The following is a 20,219-nucleotide window of genomic DNA, read 5'->3' as shown; positions in this document are numbered from 1 at the left end:
ATTGTGAACTTATATAAGGAACTAGGTTAATCAAGATTCATAAAATGGTGTTAAAAACAACTGGTAAAAAGCTAAGTTAGATTAAACCATATTATCTATGCAGGAAAACAAGTAAACAAAGTAAACTCAACAAACTACTTAATTAGTTTCTATATAAAATGAGTACTCCCCTTTTCTTGACTCTGACTGTATCACAGAAACAGTAATGTGTCTGCAACTCTGGTAAGTCATAAAATGAAAGTAAGTAATACTGAATATAGTTATGTCACATGTCCTGATGAAATGGCTGCATCCTTTTGACAGGTATGATAAGTGGCTGTGTGGCGCTCATTCTGCGGTCTGTGGGTAAGAGTTTTTAATCAATCAAATTCGATTTAATCTGTATCGCCATGAGACGGCCAAAACCCTAGTCTCTACCACCTCCTTACATGGAGTTGACTGATCAACGGTAAGATGACAGACAGCAGAAAAGAGCGTTAGCCAATAGGAAAACGGCCGAGCCCTCGAGAACGTGACATCACGTCTCAGGGGCTCGAAAGGGGGGGAAGGGTTTTTCTCCTCTTTTTAACCAGGGATGCAGAAACGGAAAGAGGAAGCGCTCAGACGAAACCGAGACGGAGACGGAGACTAAACAGCTTGAGACTCGAACCTGGAAAACTCCACCACTGAACGAGAAAAGAGATGCCATAACGAGGAAGCTCTCCTGAAAAGCTGCTTAGAGATAGATATAATTGATGCTGTAAAACCTGATGCTTAAGCGGTTGCTTTTCATTAAAAACAGACAGACCTGTTTTGAACCCGTTGCGCTGACTCCATCTCCAATCCTTTTAAAAGAACTTGTTACAAAAACGTGTGAGTACCATTCGCAGAGTACCGTAGCTTATCCACTATACAACTTGATACTTAAAGCTACATAGAATCATTGAAAATACACGTTAAGAGCTCTATCATTGAAGTGGGTGGCGGCATTCAAGGCGGTAAATAGGAAAACACGGCTGGCTCTCAAAGTGTTAAGAGGGAAACTTGGTTATCCAACACCCGTCAACTGTAGTAGTAATAATAATAATAATACTAGTAATAATAAGAATAATAACAGTAATAATAAGAAGAATGGGCCTCATTCAACAATATTATTTTTCTTATATTCTTGCTTACCTGTCTGTTAACACAATCGCGGCCACTGGGATGAGTCTAATTAATCTCAAGAGGACCAGGAAATGTAAACAGACGTGGGGCTGTTTGTAGAGCTAAATCTATACTTTATAGTATTGCTATCTGTCCATTCTCATTGTCAATTGAGTCCATAAACCGTCCCTTCAAAATGGCATCAATACGTTCTCATTTTATAGCGCCGTGAATATAAGCGTTATACAGGATTTGGTCTAGTATATTTTCTGGAAGGCTAGATATAGGGCTAATAGCTGCTAACGTTACATCCAATGGCATTTCCGTTTTACAGATGCTACAGTTAAAACTCAAACTGCATATGATCGGTACGATCCTCAAGCATGTATGCATGAAAGGGGGGGGGGGGCGGGGGACGTCGTTTCTGATTATTGATTACCAATAACCGTGTTAGCCTCATTAGCATCATAGGCCGAACGCCTGGTTGAGTATCATAACAATTCCCGATTGGGCTGGACTTTACGTGAAAAAGATCTTACCGTGGGCCGGTGGGATCCCCCCGAGCATTTCCCCGTTATCGATCGACATCTGGTAGATCGATATGTCCATTGGCTGATGATAAATCCCCTTATTGCATGGTGAAATCTGCGATGCAAAACGTAATCCAAGCTACATGCTTCAAAAAGCCTTAAGCGCAGGCTATTGACATTCCCGTTTACCCATCGATGTACAATTCTAAGGATTTAACCCCCTGAAGTCTAAAGTTTCTAGCTCCACCTTCTCAGAATATTCTCTTTTTTTTTTGTTACATAATGTAAAATTACAGATTCATACCTTCAAAATAAGCCATCAATTGTCAAATTTGAGACGATAGTTTTCAATCAATGTCCTATCAAACATTCTGGTAAAATCCTAACAACTTTTCAGTATAGGACTTGAACTAGATCCAAGTTCATTCAGCTATCTGATGAGAGAACTACACTCCCAGAATTCAATGTGATCATTGTCACTAGAACCATTTCACACCTGGAGCAAAGGCCCAGTCATTCCTTTGTTATTCCAGTGAATGGACCCAGCAGGAGGCCTAGCCTAGCGACAAGCGGCCACTACATAGTTGGGTATTGAAAAAATGCTCATATACACATAGAGAATAATAATCAACAAGAAACATCAACTGTATCAATTGTATTGTACAATGAACAACCCTATATATCGCTTTTGGATTACAATAGTAATACAACGTAATGTACTGATTTCTTTTGATTTCTCTGTTTGAGAGAGAGAGAGAGAGTGTGTGTGTGTGTGTGTGCAGGGGAGTAGCTGGGGGGGGGGGGGGTTAGGATGATTCCAAGGGCCCAGCAAATGCCCCAAATTTTTTTATAGATTGGGGGCCCCACATTTTTTTAATAGATTGGGGGCCCACAAATTGATTCTTTTCATGGGGCCCAGAATCTCCAGCTACGCCCCTGTGAGCGCACCTTTCTCTAGAGTGCTGTCATCACCGTGATGCGTGCTTGAATGAACTGCGAGATAACTCATAATGAACTGCGAGATAACTCATAACTCGTACACACACGCACTCTGTCTCTGCCAGTTATGTTGATGAAAAGCATGTTAGACTACTTTTAATACATAAATTAACGTTCCGTCGGGTCCCGTGTATTCTAGAGAATGATAATAATAATAATAATAATAATAATAATAATAATAATAATAATAATAATAATAATAATAATAATAATAATAATAATAATAATAATAATAATAATAATAATAATAATAATAATAATAATAATACAAGTCGTATTAGGTTTAGCAAGTTGGGGGACCTATACCTTACATGTCAAAGCACTAGAAATGGCCATTTTTCTATTTTTATCGATTTCGGAAAAGATGTCCTTTTTGAGCATTTAAGAGGGATTCTAATTTCTTTTGTTGTCCGCCGACGGGAGCAATACGCCCCGTTGACTCCTAAGGGTTAAGAGTAGCTACTTTGATTGGGAAGTGGAGGGTTTTTCTTCTAGTAGGACACAGTCTCTTAACCATACCCCGGGTAGGGGATGGCAGTGATGATGCTTTGTTGGTTACATCAACGATAGGTATTTCTTCGGGGTCAGGGTGTAATACATCAGATTCTGATGTAGGAGAACCCGTGTACCAGGGGCTATTACGAGGAGGGGGATCCATACGCCTGACGGGCTTTGGCGGTGATGAATCCGGCGATGAAGTCTCCCAAATCGTTGAAAGAGGGCTGTAACTAGTCCTAGGGGTGTCTAGGAGGAGGCTTAGCAATGAAGGAGTTTTAGTTGAACCATACATAGTTACGGGTAATGTCTTAATTTCCTCATCTGGAGCGTAAGGCTTTTTGAAAATATGTTGAAGCTGGTGAGAGAGAAAGGCTTGCTAAATAATTGGCAATATAATAGAGACGCTCTCAGAGGATGAAAGTCTTCTATCTGAAAACGGCTTAGTTACTATTTTAGATCATATGAATGGTCATTTTAACAGAGCACACCTGTTATGTTTATACTGTGAGGTTTTGTCCATTGCTCACCTACTCGCTCTGTTCCTTTAAGCCTACTCGCTCTGTTCCTTTAAGCCTACTCGCCCTGTTCCTTTAGTTTCTGTTAATCAATTGCATTCTCCTCTCCTCACTAGCCCCCACCCTCGCGTTCGTTTGCTCTCAGCAGCCACACCCTTGGACTACCTGTCATTATGTGTTTGATTGGTCTGGTGCCGAACACACACTTCTTGTTCGATTATCAATTACCTCCCGCACCTGATGTGTATTCTAATTAGCACCCCTGTGGGCTTTAAGTACCTGGCTCTTCCCCTCTGTCCCTTGTCGGGTCGTGCCGTTTCATTCCGTATCATATTCTCTATCACCAAGACTCCTTCGGGAGGTCCTCTGTCTGTTTATGCTGTTTTCATCTCCGGCGTGAGATGCGCTCCAGCCTTCGCCTCCTGTCGCCGTTGCCTGAGGGAGACACTGGACTGCGCTCTCTAAACTTCCACGGGAGGTTTCCACTTCAGACCTCCGCGCAGCAGACGTCCTGACGCGCATCCAGACCTCCGCGCAGCAGACGCCCAGACGCGCATCCAGACCTCCGCGCAGCAGACGCGCTCTTCACTCCAGACGCGCATCGCTTCCTAATACTCTACGGGAGGATGCGTCTCTCCGAGCCGGCGCGCTCTTCCGCGCAGACGCGCTCTTCACTCCAGACGCGCATTCAGACGCACTCCAGATGCGTCCTCCGTACCGGCGCGTACTCCAAGCAGACGCGCACCACTCAGACCTCCGCGCCAGATGCGCCCTCCTTACCGGCGCTTACTCCAAGCAGTCGCGCACCACTCAGACCTCCGCGCCAGATGCGCCCTTCGTACCGGCGCGTACTCCAAGCAGTCGCGCACCACTCTGACCTCCGCTTGGACAACCGGTTCCCCGGTGGCGACGCGCTCGCCCCGTTTTGATCCTACTCTCTTTACGCACAGCGCCTGGGTGAGTTTTTATGACTGTCTTTGATCCTATTCGTTTTTCGTGTGTTTAAAGACACTGAAGATATCCTGCTTTTTGTCAGACTGTCACTCACCCAGCGTCAGCTTTTTGGACTGTTCATTGGGATAATATTTGGCCTTGTTTACACACCGAAGATATTTATCACATGGATTTGTGTTTGGGACGTTTATTCACTGTGTGTTTACACACCGAAGATATTTATCACGTGGATTTGTGTTTGGGACGTTTACTCACAGTGTGTATATACACCGAAGATTTTGTCACCTGGATTACTCTGTTTTTGGGACTAGTCACTTCTCCTGTTCACCTGCTCTGTTCCCTACTGTACTCTGAGCTAATCCCGCTCCCTCTCTCCCTCTCGGTCCCGCTTACCACCTCGGAGATCTGCCGAGAGAAGTCTGCAGAGCGGCTCTGACGTACCCACCTGCTTCCCCAGACTAACCATCCCGGGAGAAGCTGCAGAGCAGCAACATTCATTAATGCTTGTATCCCAGGCCTTGTTCTGTTTTCTCTGTCCCAGTATGCAGCTCCAGCCCTCGCCCTGTTCCAAGGCCTTACCCTGTTTTCTCTGTCCCAGTATGCAGCTCCAGCCCTCGCCCTGTTCCAAGGCCTTACCCTGTTTTTCTCCCCTCGCCCTGTTCCAAGGCCTTACCCTGTTTTTCTCTAGTCCTCCTAGTCCTCCCTATCTAGTCCTTCCAGTCCTCCCTCTCCCCAGCCCGCCTCCGCGGGCCTCTGTCCCTGTTTCCCCACTCTAGTCCTCCCTGTCCCCAGCCCGCCTCCGCGGGCCTCTGTCCCTGTCTCCCCTCTCTAGTCCTCCTAGTCCTTCCCGTCCGGTCCTCCTAGTCCTCCCTGTTCCTGCCCCTTCCCTTGCCCTGGCCCTGTTCCCTTAGCCTTCCCCTTAGCCAGTTCGCCTCTTAAAGGCACTGTGCCTATTTTCCCCTTTCTTGTTTGCCAGTATTTTGTGTTCTCCCTTAAAGGGACAGTGCCATTTTCTGTTTGTTTCAATAAATGCCCAGTTCTTGGCTTACTCTCATACCTGTCTTGTGTTGTGCGATTGGGGTCGGTTACAAACCATAACATATACACTGTAATAGTGGATGTTACGGCTTTTAAACTGACAAATCATAAGTGTTTAGAAACTTTAGATATTAAGCATATTATCGATGTTATCCACGCTTATATTATTGATAAAAAAGGTTACAGTATGATCTGCAATATTCTTCAATACATTTTTTATAATATACCCATCTGCGTTTCTTTCTACCTCTAGATGTAATAATTGTTTTGAATGATTTTAAGTTCCTCCTTACAGTTATAGATCTTTAAAACTAGAAAATATTATCCTGTTGTCTAACTATATTCAGGTATGTGAATTGGAACCCTTTAAAACTTCGAAATGTCAACACTGTCTGTTAAATGTAATGCTTGAAAACATTTTACCATTTGTTAGGACCTTGATCAAATCATATTTGTAAGGTCCTACAATACATACATTAATGACCCCTCGGGTTAAACACATATTCTTTAAACAATTCAATAAGAAGTATCACATTAAATCATGAATAAGCTATAAATACCATAAAAAAGTCCACCAAATTTAAAATAAATGAATGCAGCACAGTCATACATATCCTTGCAAAGGTATGGAAAAACCTATCAATAGGACTTAAATGCACCTCAGATCCTTCTTAGATGTTGGTGACAGTAGTGTTGCACTAAAACAACCAAACAGTTACAATAAAGCATACCAACACATTTGCTTTGTATAGAAAAGGTGTAATTCCCATAGCAGGAGTCGAACCCGCGCCTCCCTGTTGAAACCAGGGCATCCTTACCGCTAGACCATATGGGATTTGCATATGGTATACTGTACAGAACCTGTATACACTCCGACAGGGCTCCGGGGGTCAGATATTTATCTTTCTGTACACGTTTTTAACGTAAAATATATTAGTAGAACTCTTTTTACATCATTCTACATAAGACTTGTAGATACATAAGAACATCTTATAGAACATAAGACATGTTTTGATATTATAAATGAAATGCCTCATTGTTTTAAGGTGCTTCATACAAAATATAATCGATCCACTATACCCCTGGATTCACTATACAATGAATCAGTCCAGATATTATACATAGTTTTTTCACAAACAGCATATTTATTGTGTGAATGAAGCAAATCTTTCATGTAGAAATAAGACATGTCGACAATAGACCTATCAGCCAGGCCATTACTGAAACAATATGAATTGTTTTTGCTACACAATACATTTCACAGAGTAAATTTGACTCAAACAGAGTACATTTGGATAATTGAATGTGAATAATACATTCCTATCTCTGACTTCACAAGTCTGTCCAGGGTTACTGATGGATAAATGACCCTGTCCTGGATACATTCCTATCTGTGAACACTATAATCACGGTAGAACGTAACATTGCATTATTTTCATGTATAAAATACATCTTTGTTTTAAGATGTTTCATGTTAAATGTTTCTTAAAGTGAATTTCCTTCAATCATCTGGGGACTATGAGCAAACAACCTCGCCGGTAATACTATGCATTTTGCTTTTTTTTCTGCAAAATTATTATGAATTATAATATTGTATCAACAACTTTCATACATGTTAGCCATACTATACACTAACTATGTTGACTGAATTACATTTTATTTACCTTAGAACCATCATCTTTGTGTTGATTGAATATTTCATGCTGTGTGTAACTGTAGTTTGTAATGCAGATCCATAATATTGAGAGCATAAAACTCAGGGGGGGGGGGCTAAAGAAAAACTAGATGCTGTTCTGCAAAGTCCTTCATAAATGTGCTATTTGTATACCTTAGAACAGGTTAAAGAAAATACATTTGGTGCTTGAGCATACTAAAAATACATCTGTATTGTTTTTACCTCATCATTGTGTAAAACAGGTAAAAAAAACTATGTTGACATGTCTGTTTTAAGTGTATCGGTCAGTTTCATGGTTTTAGATGTTTATCATTTATGTGTATCCTTGACACTCAACCAATAAACAACTAATCAAAATTCAATAGGATTATGTTATCATGTTTTTACCAAAGTACATGTTTTTCATATAACAAAGATATAAATACAAATACACTGTATTTGTAATACACTGTTTAGAACAATGCTGTTTGCAAATATTATGGCTGAATTACTCGTGTGTACCACAATATAGTTCCAATTCTTTCACGAAAGTTGTTTACCAGGTAGTCAATTGAGATCATAGACCCCTCTTTTAGCTAGATCTGGTCCAAATGTTTCATGATTTTAGATGTCTATTTCAAGTGTATCATTGACCCTCAGCCTATAAACAAAGAATTCAGAATTCAATAGGATTATGTGTTATCACGTAACGAGCAATAACACTATACAACAAACATCAAATGCACTCACAACACACAATTGGATTCAGTAATCATAACATGATTGCTATGGCAAGAAAAGTCAAAGTCCCCAAAGCAGGTCCTAAAATCATACATAAAAGAATCTATAAACATTTCTGTGAGAATTTATTTATTCAAGACGTGCACAACATAAAGTGGGACAGTGTATTTGAGTGTATTCATACTGAAGAAGCCCTAGGAGAATTTATGAAGTTATTTTCCTCTGTCTGTGATAAGCATGTGCCTATAAAGAAACTTACTGTAAGATCTATCAAAGCACCTTGGCTAGACACTGACCTAAGGAGCAACATGAAAGAAAGAGATAAACTGAAAATAATCGCTCTAAATTCACGGAATTCAGAAGATTGGTTAGCATATCACTCTTTAAGAAATAAAGTGACCAAATTAAATAAACTGAAAAAAGGCTATACTACCAATCCAGAATTGAAGAAACAAAATATGATGGTAAAAAACTATGGAGTACTCTGAATCAAATCATGGGTAGAGACAAAATGGGTAAAATACCATAATTTATTGAATCGGGGGATGGTTTCATCACTAAGCCCTTGGATATTGCAAATTATTTCAATAACTATTTCACAAATAAAGTAAATACTATAAGAGACAACATGCCACCTGTAAAGGGTAATTTATCAGATTCAATTATAAAAAGTCAGATCATGAAGGACAAAGAATGTGAATTTGAATTTTTGGTCACAAATCTTTCAGAAATTGAAAAGCTATTGTCTGAATTGAAATGTGACAAACCCTCTGGTCACGACAATCTGGACAGTAGACTTGTGAAGCTATCAGCTGGAAGTATTGCTGGTCCGATATGTCATATATTCAATTTGAGTCTTAAGGAAGGAATTTATCCGCAAATATGGAAGGTAGCTAAGGTCACTCCTCTACCAAAAATAGAAAAGAATCATTCACTGGACCAAATAGTAGGCCAATCAGTATTTTACCTGTTTTAGGTATACTTATGGAAAGAATTGCATTCAAACAAATTCAAAATTACTTCTCCCTTAATAACATAAATTCTGACTTTCAACATGCTTACAAACCAGGCTATTCAACATGCACAGCACTTACACAATTGGCTGATGATTGGCTAAGAAATATTGACTGTAAATTATTAGTTGGTACAGTACTGTTAGATTTTAGCGCAGCTTTTGATCTCATTGATCATGAACTGCTGCTTACAAAACTAGCTGATTATGGTTTCAAACACTCAGCTACTAACTGGATGAAAAGTTATTTATTCATGAGACAACAATGTGTCCTGTTTAATGGAACTTTATCAAGCTTTAAAACGCTACAATGTGGCATTCCTCAAGGAAGTTGCCTTGGACCATTATTATATTCAATATTTGTAAATGATATGCCACAATGTTTAAGAAATGCAAGCAGTTCCATTTATGCAGATGACACTACAATATATGCTTCGGCAAGCAATGCCAAAGACCTCAGCAGTCTTCTTCAAAGTGAGTTAATGCAGATTTCTGAATGGGTCACGGTAAATAAGCTGAAACTAAATGCATCCAAAACAAAATGTCTAATTATTTGTTCAAAGCATGCTCAGAGAGAGAATCACAGATTAAATATTTCTTTGCAGGGTGCAGATATTGAGCAAGTTAAGGAGGCCAGATAGCTTGGAGTTATAATAGATGAAACACTCTCTTGGTCAACTCACATTAACAATATTGTAACAAAGATTTGCAGAAGTATTTCAATTATTAGACAGAATGCCTATTTTTTAACAGACACAGCTACCAAGCAAGTCATACAATCACTAGTTTTGTCACATCTGGACTATTGTCCAGCAATCTGGTCAAATGCATCCAAACAAGACTTAAATAAAATACAGCTTACTCAAAATAGAGCTGCAAGACTTGCATTGCATAGCTCAATTAGAAACAGTGTTGAGAAAATGCACAAGGAACTGTCATGGATGAGAGTCAATGAGAGACTAGTGTGTAGTCTTATTTTGTTTATGAGAAATATTTATACTTTACATAAACCTGTGTGCCTCTTTTTGCAGCTGGTGCTTATTAGTGATGGTCATGGCTATGGCACTAGACAAGCCTTGAGGGGTCGGTTCGCCCTGCCGAGACCCAGAACTGAAACCTTAAAGAAAACTGTAATGTACAGGGTAATGTCCTACTGGAATAGACTTCCACAATATTTGGTTTCAATTACCAGTAAGGTGGGATTCAAGAGGATACTACGAGTGGCTGTAATGCAGAAAGAGATTGATTTTGGTTGGGTCTAATCTGTGTCTAATGAATGGGGTCTTGTGTTGGGTTGGGTGTTGTTTTGGAATGTGTTTGTCTAGTGGTTATGAGGAGTATTAGAGTATGAGTGATTGAGTATGAGATTCTTTCATTTATTTGCATTCATCTAAAAATGTTTGGACCTTATGGTGTTCTTGTTCTGTTCTTGACTTATTGTTATGTTTTCTTCTTGACTTGCTTAAAGAAGACGTGTACGGCCCATGGGGACATTAACGTGTGTTGTCGGGCCCTATAAATAAATTTGATTTGATTTGATTTGATTTGAGTGTATGGAATGTTGTGCTGTTTTTGAGCACGTTTTAGTTTTCTCTGAGATGTCTTTGTTGTTTTATTGATATTTGTTGTTTTATTGATATTTGTTATTGTTCTATATTAGAAAATGTGGCATACATATTTGGTTGTATGTCTGATTTTGATTGGTTTAATGTTCTATAATTGTTTGTATATTTTATTGGTGTTTTATTGATATTTGTTTTGTTTTTATGTTGTTTATTGATTATTCTTGTTTAATTTTATATGTTTGGATCCAGACCCCAGGAAGAATAGTCGCTGCTGAGGCAGTGACTAATGGGGATCTGAAATAAAGAAATAAAGAAATACACGCACAGCCACACCTTGGGGGACTGTGAGGTTTTTTTTCTGCAGAAAGGAGAAGTAAGACACGTCATACATATTTTGCCAGTGACAGAAGCTGCATACAGTAGTTTTAGGCTTCCCTATTCGCTATCGTCATTCTCCCACTTTCTATGACAGCTAAGGGGGCTGTCATAGCGCTGGTGGAGTGTCAGAACCACTCTAATGTTTCTGAATGTCATTTCAGCCTACGGAGTGGAGACAGTCTACTGAGAGGTAGACAGAAACAGAGGGGAGAATGCTTTCTGCTCAAACCATACCATTTGGAAGAAAGCATTCTCCATGCAACCATTTTCTGAACACACTCACACACATACACACACACACATTTATTCCATTTAAACCACAAACCTTTTATTTTGAAAAAAATTCTGAAAATTCTGAAAACTCCTCCCCTTCCGTAACCAGATGTCCCTCCCCTCCTAAAACGGATGTCCCTCCCTTCGAAACCGGATGTCCCGCCTCCTTGAATCCTCGACCAATCAGAGAAGCCCTAAGGGGTCATAAAGCATCTAAAAAAGGGGGCGTGGCTACAATCCATCAAACTTTGCGAAATGCCCTTATAAGGTATGACATACCAATAAGTCCCGCCCCCTTAAACATATCGACCAATCAGAGGGCTCCAAAGTGGGCATGGTTACAATCAATTGTTGTGGCCGATGGTTGTTAACACAGCAGGAGACGATAGTTCCAATTTCAACAGGCAATTTGTTTAATGAAAGAAAGTTTAACAGCAGAGCTATGGATCAGCAGACGGTCACCACAGTTGAAGAAAAACACTCTGACTTCTCAATCCCTCTGCTTGTCCCATAAATCCCTTCTCAGCCCTGCCCCCCCATGACAGATATGATGACGTTACATATTATATCAGATATGACATGACGTACATTAAAATGACACATAGATTTAACATCGAAGAGAGATGCGATTGAGTGAGGTGTGTGTGTGTATATGTATGTGTGTGAAAGAGAGAGTCAAGATTAGTGAGATGTGTGTGTGCATATGTGTGTGTATGAAAGAGAGAGTCAAGATTAGTGAGATGTGTGTGTGTATATGTGTGTGTATGAAAGAGAGAAAAGATTAGTGAGATGTGTGTGTGTATATGTGTGTGTATGAAAGAGAGAAAAGGACAAGATATAATGTACAAGATTAAAGCACACGATATGATGTACAAGATTAAAAGCACACGACGTGATGTACTGAAATGTCTATCTGCCTATCTCCAAGTTGTTTTAAGAACATCAGCCAGACCGTCTTTCAGTACTGCTTAGTTGACCCATATTAAACTAGTTCACTTCATATACACATTTTCCCCAACACAATTAAACTAAAAGGGGCGTGTTTTGCATAATGTGACACATTGTGCCTCTGTATTCTCTCTCTATAAAGCACCCATTGATCAGCAGCGTTTATGGTTCAATGATGGCATCTTAATTGAAGATACACCTGTTTATTGGAAAGCCTTTATTATGAATAATGAATATAATAATGAATTATGAATAATATATATATATATAAACATATTATTGATATACATGGAAATATATATACATACGATTTCAAAGAGAAATATGGTGATATTTGTGTAAGACATCATTATATACATTACAACTCGTTTTTTTGCGATTCCTTCATCTTGGAAGGCTATGATAAAAACAGTAAGGAGCATATCACTGTATGCCATCCTATCATTAACAATTATAAGTGGCTTTTGAATCATGTAAAAAATGTAAACATAACAATTAAGAATAATTATGTGATACGCCATACCGCTTTCAGTCATACTGGGAGGAACTCTTTGATATGCCCATTCCTGCCCATACCTGACTGTATTTTTATATCTTATTTTAGATTTTTGACTACCTAAATGTATTGTGAGCGATCTGTAGTGCTGAATTTCCCTCGGGATCAATAAAGTACTTCTATTCTATTCTATTCTATTCTATTCTATTCTATTCTATTCTATTCTATTCTATTCTATTCTATTCTATTCTATTCTATTCTATTCTATTCTATTCTATTCTATTCTATTCCTTGGAACAATATATTCTGTAACATGTACAATATCTTTGTTGGGACACATATGTGGGCCTTTCAGTTACAAATATTCTATATATTATCTTGTCAACCAAAATAATGTCACATATGGAACATTGCAAAGCAAAATAAATGTAGATTTTGTGTTGAAGAAGAAAATTATAATGCACTTGTTTTGTAACTGTCCTGCAGTATCCTACTCCTGCCAGCAGGTGGCAGAGTGGTTCTCTCTACAAAACATTGACTTACCTGTATTACCTTTTACAATTATTTGGGGGGAACAGTATTCATCTGAGAGACTGAGACTGTTAAATACAATTATATTGTTTGGTAAGATTTTTATTTTTAAAGACACTAAATCTAACTCTCTTAAGTGCATTTATATATTTTCTTAAACATCACTATCAACTAGAAAACATAATCGCTTCAAGAAAAGGTCAAGATAATGTATTAGAAAGTGGAAAAATATATCAGAAGCTCAGCGTTGAGACATTGAATAGTGACTAAGAAGCTGGATTGTGTGACTTGTTGGGAGTGGGTGGGTTGTACTGAATATGATATCTAAGGAAGTAGTTCCTCTATAAAGCTTTTTTTCTTCATCTTGAATGTAAGATAAAGCAGAAAAATAACAACCAGCTTTTTTTTAGCAAATTTTTACCAAGGCTGCTAAGGCTGTGTGTGTGTGTGTGTGTGTGTGTGTGTGTGTGTGTGTGTGTGTGTGTGTGTGTGTGTGTGTGTGTGTGTGTGTGTGTGTGTGTGTGTGTGTGTGTGTGTGTGTGTGTGTGTGTGTGTGTGTGTGTGTGTGTGTGTGTGTGTGTGTACACATACCACAGTTCGTCCACAACTCTCGCCAGTAGCAGGAAGGTGTTCTTGGCGGCTCTGCGGTGGGATGGGCTGGTCTGCTGGTTCAGATGTCTGTGCGTGGCGCTGGTTAAGACCAAGACCCTGTAAGACCAACTCAGTCCAGACCAAGACTACACCAACGCTACCCTGTAAGACCACCTCAGTCCAGACCAAGACTAGACCAACGCTACCCTGTAAGACCACATCAGTCCAGACCAAGACCAGACCAAGACCCTGTAAGACCACCTCAGTCCAGACCAAGACTAGACCAACGCTACCCTGTAAGACCACATCAGTCCAGACCAAGACCAGACCAACACCTGTAAGACCACCTCAGTCCAGACCAAGACCAGACCAACACCTGTAAGACCACCTCAGTCCAGACCAAGACCAGACCAACACCTGTAAGACCACCTCAGTCCAGACCAAGACTAGACCAACGCTACCCTGTAAGACCACATCAGTCCAGACCAAGACCAGACCAAGACCCTGTAAGACCACCTCAGTCCAGACCAAGACTACACCAACGCTACCCTGTAAGACCACCTCAGTCCAGACCAAGACCAGACCAAGACCCTGTAAGACCACCTCAGTCCAGACCAAGACTAGACCAACGCTACCCTGTAAGACCACATCAGTCCAGACCAAGACCAGACCAAGACCTGTAAGACCACCTCAGTCCAGACCAAGACCAGACCAAGACCCTGTAAGACCACCTCAGTCCAGACCAAGACCAGACCAAGACCTGTAAGACCACCTCAGTCCAGACCAAGACCAGACCAAGACCCTGTAAGACCACCTCAGTCCAGACCAAGACCAGACCAAGACCCTGTAAGACCACCTCAGTCCAGACCAAGACTAGACCAAGACCCTGTAAGACCACCTCAGTCCAGACCAAGACCAGACCAAGACCCTGTAAGACCACCTCAGTCCAGACCAAGACCAGACCAACACCTGTAAGACCACCTCAGTCCAGACCAAGACCAGACCAACACCTGTAAGACCACCTCAGTCCAGTCCAAGACCAAGACCAAGACCAGACCCCCAAGAACATTACAATCATCTACAACTGGTTTATTAAAGGTTCCCAGCAACATCTAAGAGAAAATCGTGGATTCAGCCTTTGCTAATTATGCGGCAAAGCTATGGATCATTTTACCAGTGGACTAAATACTGTATTTTCAAAAGTACGTTCAAAATGTATCTCTTCACCTTAGCCTTTTAATACATTAAAAGACTGTAATTATTGTATTGTATATTTTTTATTGTTGTTTATGCTGATATTTTTATGCATTCTGCCACATTACACTCATTACATGTGATTATGGTATTGTAAATTAGACTCATTACATCCACACTGTGTATTATTGTATTGTAAATTAGACTAATTACATCCACACTGTGTATTATTGTATTGTAAATTAGACAAATTACATCCACACTGTGTATTATTGTATTGTAAATGAGACTAATTACATCCACACTGTGTATTATTGTATTGTAAATGAGAGTAATTACATCCACACTGTGTATTATTGTATTGTAAATTAGACTCATTACATCCACACTGTGTATTATTGTATTGTAAATTAGACTCATTACATCCACACTGTGTATTGTTGTATTGTAAATTAGATCTATTTTATTGTTGTTGTGTGAGCACTGGTGGAGGAGATCCAAAAGTGTTTTATTACTACGTTGTTTTTACCCTTTTTCTTATTCTCTGCACTACTTTTATTTTGTCTACTTTATGCTAATTGTACTGCTGTGAAGCACTTTGAGCTACAATTCTTGTATGAAAGGTGCTATACAAACAAAGTTGTTTATTATTATTAGTATTATTGTTATTATTAATACTAATAATAATTATTATTATTATCTCAGCCATCACTTTGGTTAAAGATAATATTGTTTCTGCTATAGATTTAAGAATACACTGTGCTGCCCTTTTTATAGATCTGTCGAAGGCTTTTGATACAGTTGATCTTCCTCTGCTCCTGAATAGATGACATATTATTGGCCTAGATGGAATTGCTTGTAACTGGTTTTAAAATGATTTATCTGTTCGATTTCAATGTGTGAAATCAGGGTGTGTCCAATCTTTTTTTTAAGATAACATACTGTAAGGTGTTCCACAGGGGTAAATTGTATAGGTCCTGTGTTTTTTGATATTTATATATTGTTTCCTCAGTTAGTGGCTGTCAAATTCATCTTTATGTTGATGATACCATTATTGTGTTGCTGACAATTGCAACTTGCCTTTAACCTGTTCCACCCGTGGAATATTTTCGCCTAAAATATATACCTAGGTAAATGGAATATTGCTCCACTTCTACAAGGTTTATTTGCATATTCTTGGTATAGGTACATCTATGGACCTCAGGGAATGTATTCACAGTGTCAGAAATATTGTGTCTATTACTAGGCTTGCTTAAATTGTGATGAAACAAAGGAGAATATGAATTATGATTTTTCTTTGAATCTTTGACAGTGAATAACACCATGATAATAATGACCAAACTTTAAAAAACTGCCACTGATCTTGTTCAGTACCTTCTTGAGATCATGTGTACAAAAAAATCTAAGGATATTAATAAAGGGAAGATGATTAAACAGAAGGTTCTGTAGATACAGTACTGAATTCTCTAATCCGGACCAATGCTATTTGAAATATTATTATAAAATATAGAATATGATGCTATATAAATGACCTTATTATAGCCAATTCGCACATTTATATATATATACATATATTATCTTTCAAATGCCCAAGTTCAATTTGGATTTAGTATCACTAGGCGTGCATAAGAACAGATAATGATATCTACTGTAATTTACTGTACCTTACCTACCTTGACAAAATGGCCACAAAAAACTACAATTCCCACGATTCAAATTTTCCAAAATGGTCGCCGTCTTGTAATAGACTTCAGCAAATCGAGAAGTTAAAACTATCTAATGGCACTTTTAACCTATTGCTAAACTAACGTATTGATGATAATATACATTCTACATGCTTTTGTGACATGTTAGTGATGTTAATACTTGAAAACGTTTGATTAAAAAATCGCAAAAAATATGCAACACTCTTGATATTGATTTATGACCATATGCCATTTTGGGGTCGGTACCGACCCCGTCGGGTGGAACAGGTTCCATACAAAATGCACCTGACTTAAGTTAGTACTTAATGAGAACAAAACAAAATGCATGTTGTTCTCTCTAGAACCATGACCTTGACCATAATACTCCGCATATAATTGCTGCGAATGGATCTATTATTGAGTTATGGAGTATAAATATCTTGGCATCTGGCTTAATGAGGAAATGCACATTTAGGTATCATATTGACAATCTTGTGAGTAAACAACGTCTTGTATAGAACAAAACTATACTATAGTTTACCAGCAGTTTCTTCTCAGTTTTGGACTATGGGGATGTAGTCTACAGATATGCTGCTGCTTCTACTCTTTTTTTTTATTTATTTTACTCCCGGCCTTTTTTTGAGGGCACTCCATCCACCCCCCCCCCCCCCCCCCCCCCCCCCCCCCTCTTCGGGGGACAACTTTATTATTTATTATACATTTTTAACTATTTACAGTGCTAAATCAAATAAAAAGTGTAGTAAAATAAGAAAAATAGTGACATTTCATTGTCCTCTCGGAGGGGGGGAACTCAGACTAGACATTGACAAACAAATTACAACTAAGGACAATGAAGGACAACAACGAATACACATGACAAGGGAAATGGGGGGGGGGGGGGCAGAGAGGGGAGTAAGTAAAGTAGCGGGTGAGGAGGGGGATTGAGAGAAGGGTGGTTGTGGAGTGGATGGCTCCCAGGACAATCTCATGTGATTACGAGGGAAACGAGCAGGGGTTTGGTGTTCTGGACTATTAAATGGATAGCAGTAGTATCCCCGAGTAGACAGAGGGAGGCGGAGAGAGGAATGCTGCAGCTCATGACCTGGGATAGTGTATTGATGACGGAATTCCAGAAGTCTTGAACAGGTGGGCAGAGCCAGGTGGCATGGAAATAGTTGTCTGGGGTGTTGAGGGTGCAATGGGACTCGGAGCATTTATCTGTGCTTGCAAATCCCATTTGAAACATCCTGTGCTGTGTGGCATGTACTCTGCGTAACACCTTATATTGGATTAATTGAAGGTTAGTGTTGTTAGTCATTGTGAATGTGTTGGTGCACATTTGTTCCCAGGATACGGCATTGGGAGAGAAAGCCAAGTCCTGTTCCCATTTTGTGAAGGGGAGATGGAATGTAGTGTCTGCGCTTGCCAGTATTTTGTATATCTGCTGCTTCTACTCTTAAATCTTTAGACACAGTTTATCAGTCTGCTCTCAGATGTATTACTGGTCACACCCTTGACACTCACCATTATTTCCTGTATGATATGGTTGGTTGGCCCTCTCTTGCAGAGAGGCGTAATAAACATTGATATTTGTTTATTTTCAAAGCTCTTGTTGGTAAACAACTCCTTTACATTACAACAATGTTGGATTGGAATTCTGGATTATATCAAATTTGCTCAAGTGATTTGCTTATGCTTAAGGGTCCCCACGCTTGTTCTACTTTAGGAAGAACTGCCTTCTCTTTTAGTGCTCCTACCCTTGGAATGCCCTTCAATGCACTTTAAAGTTTGTTACTCTTACAGCCTTAATTTAAAGGTTTGAATAATAACCATTGTACGTCATTTTGTAATGGTTTTATCCTGTTTTATCTTGTTTTTATCGTGCTGTGATAGCCTGCTTTTATCTTATTGTGTCTTGTTTTTATCTTATTTTATCTTGTTTATATGGTGCTGTGATGACTTGTTTTTACCTTATTGTATTTTATCTTGTTTTTATCATGCTGTGATGACTTGTTTTTATCTTATTTTATCTAGTTGTATCGTGGTGTGATTACTAGTTTTTATCTTTGTTTTATCTTTGTGTTATTCTATCTATTTGAACTGTATTTACTCAACATCACTGTAAATGAGGGAAACCTCAGTGTCCCTCAAGTTTAAATAAAGGTTGCATGAATATTTAAAAGGATATCTATATTGTAGTTTGGTGATGACATCATATGGAGAGATGAAGGTTCTGTAGGTGGAGATGAAGGCCTCACAGAACACCATCTGATCTACACACACACACACACACACAAACACACACACACATGCATGCACACACACACACACACACACACACACACACACACACACACACACACACACACACACGCACACACACACACACACACACACAGGAAGCAGGTGATACTGATATAACAGCAGGTTCGATCAATCATACCTGACATCCACTAATATGATTTGTCCCATAACTTCCATGTATCTTATGCAATGTCTCCTCAAAATTCAAGATTCAAGTTCAAGAGTTTATTCATCACATACATACCAGGGCATACAGTGAAATGCGGTTATATCCTTACCAATGCTGTAAATCTCAGTGGCATGGACCAATAGGATATCAGGAGATGCTGCTTTCACATCAGGCCCATCCTCTTCCTGGGTCAGGGGTCAAAAGCAGGTTTTGTTCGAAAATCTGTATGGCATGAATGTACACTCCTTGTGTAGTTTAATCCTGACCAGGTCTCACTGCAGCAGAGACAGAGCCCTGGGCCCTCATTCATCAACTTGACTTACGCACAGATATGTGCTTAAGCTGTGCGTACGACCATTTCTAAGCAAAGAGTGGGATTCATCAATTTCAACTTGAACTTGACTTTGTGCTTATATTTACGCACAGCTCTGAGCATGCTTAGCTGACGGCCAGTGGTAGAATATCGTTACTACGGCATAAGCGCTCCTCAGTACATGCATTCGTTTCAACGCGGAAATAAAGACACTGGCGCGTGTTCTGTATAACCCCCGTAATTCATTATAGTTCATTGTAAAATAGCGACAGTAGTGTAATTATAACGGGCTCATGCGGGAACAAGAGGTTGGCTTGCTTGTTTGGCACGGGGGGCAGACGCAGAACACCCACCTCCAAACGCCATTAAATATTGTTTCAAATAAAAAGCGACATACTATTATTTTGTGTCATGTTTCCAAATAAGATTGGCCACAACGGAATGCTTTCTACTTCAATTTGTTGATTAGAATAGATTACCTCGCTCCGTTGAAACTTCACTGAGCTCAGCACACAGACATGATAATAATAACAACAACAATAATAATAATAATAGCTTCATTTTACATAGCGCCTTTCAAGAGACACCCATGCAAGGTCGCTTTACATAGATGGGGGGGGGGGATAACAAAGTAATAAAGATAGTGGACAGACTATGTAAATATGATGATGGGATTCAAGTTCGCGTTTTTGTTGATCATAGGCAT

At 39.3% G+C, this 20,219-nt stretch overlaps 1 protein-coding gene across 1 annotated transcript in view; it reads right to left on the bottom strand.

Moving 5' to 3' along the window:
- The window catches only part of LOC311223294 (rap guanine nucleotide exchange factor 1-like), a 147,761-nt gene that overhangs the window by 60,835 nt on the left and 66,707 nt on the right, over nucleotides 1-20,219 (bottom strand). Inside the window, exons 8-11 of the mRNA XM_084308087.1 lie at nucleotides 19,310-19,385; nucleotides 18,896-19,000; nucleotides 14,167-14,224; nucleotides 13,849-13,965 (exon numbers count right to left, since the gene is read on the bottom strand). Of these exons, the coding sequence (XP_084164213.1) occupies nucleotides 13,849-13,965; nucleotides 14,167-14,224; nucleotides 18,896-19,000; nucleotides 19,310-19,385 (356 nt within the window). The remainder of the gene's footprint in view (nucleotides 1-13,848; nucleotides 13,966-14,166; nucleotides 14,225-18,895; nucleotides 19,001-19,309; nucleotides 19,386-20,219) is intronic.

The sequence above is a fragment of the Notolepis coatsorum genome, assembly GCF_963971535.1.
Source record: "Notolepis coatsorum genome assembly, chromosome: 2".
Lineage (NCBI taxonomy): Eukaryota > Metazoa > Chordata > Actinopteri > Aulopiformes > Paralepididae > Notolepis > Notolepis coatsorum.
This window is presented reverse-complemented; position numbering and strand designations above follow the sequence as displayed.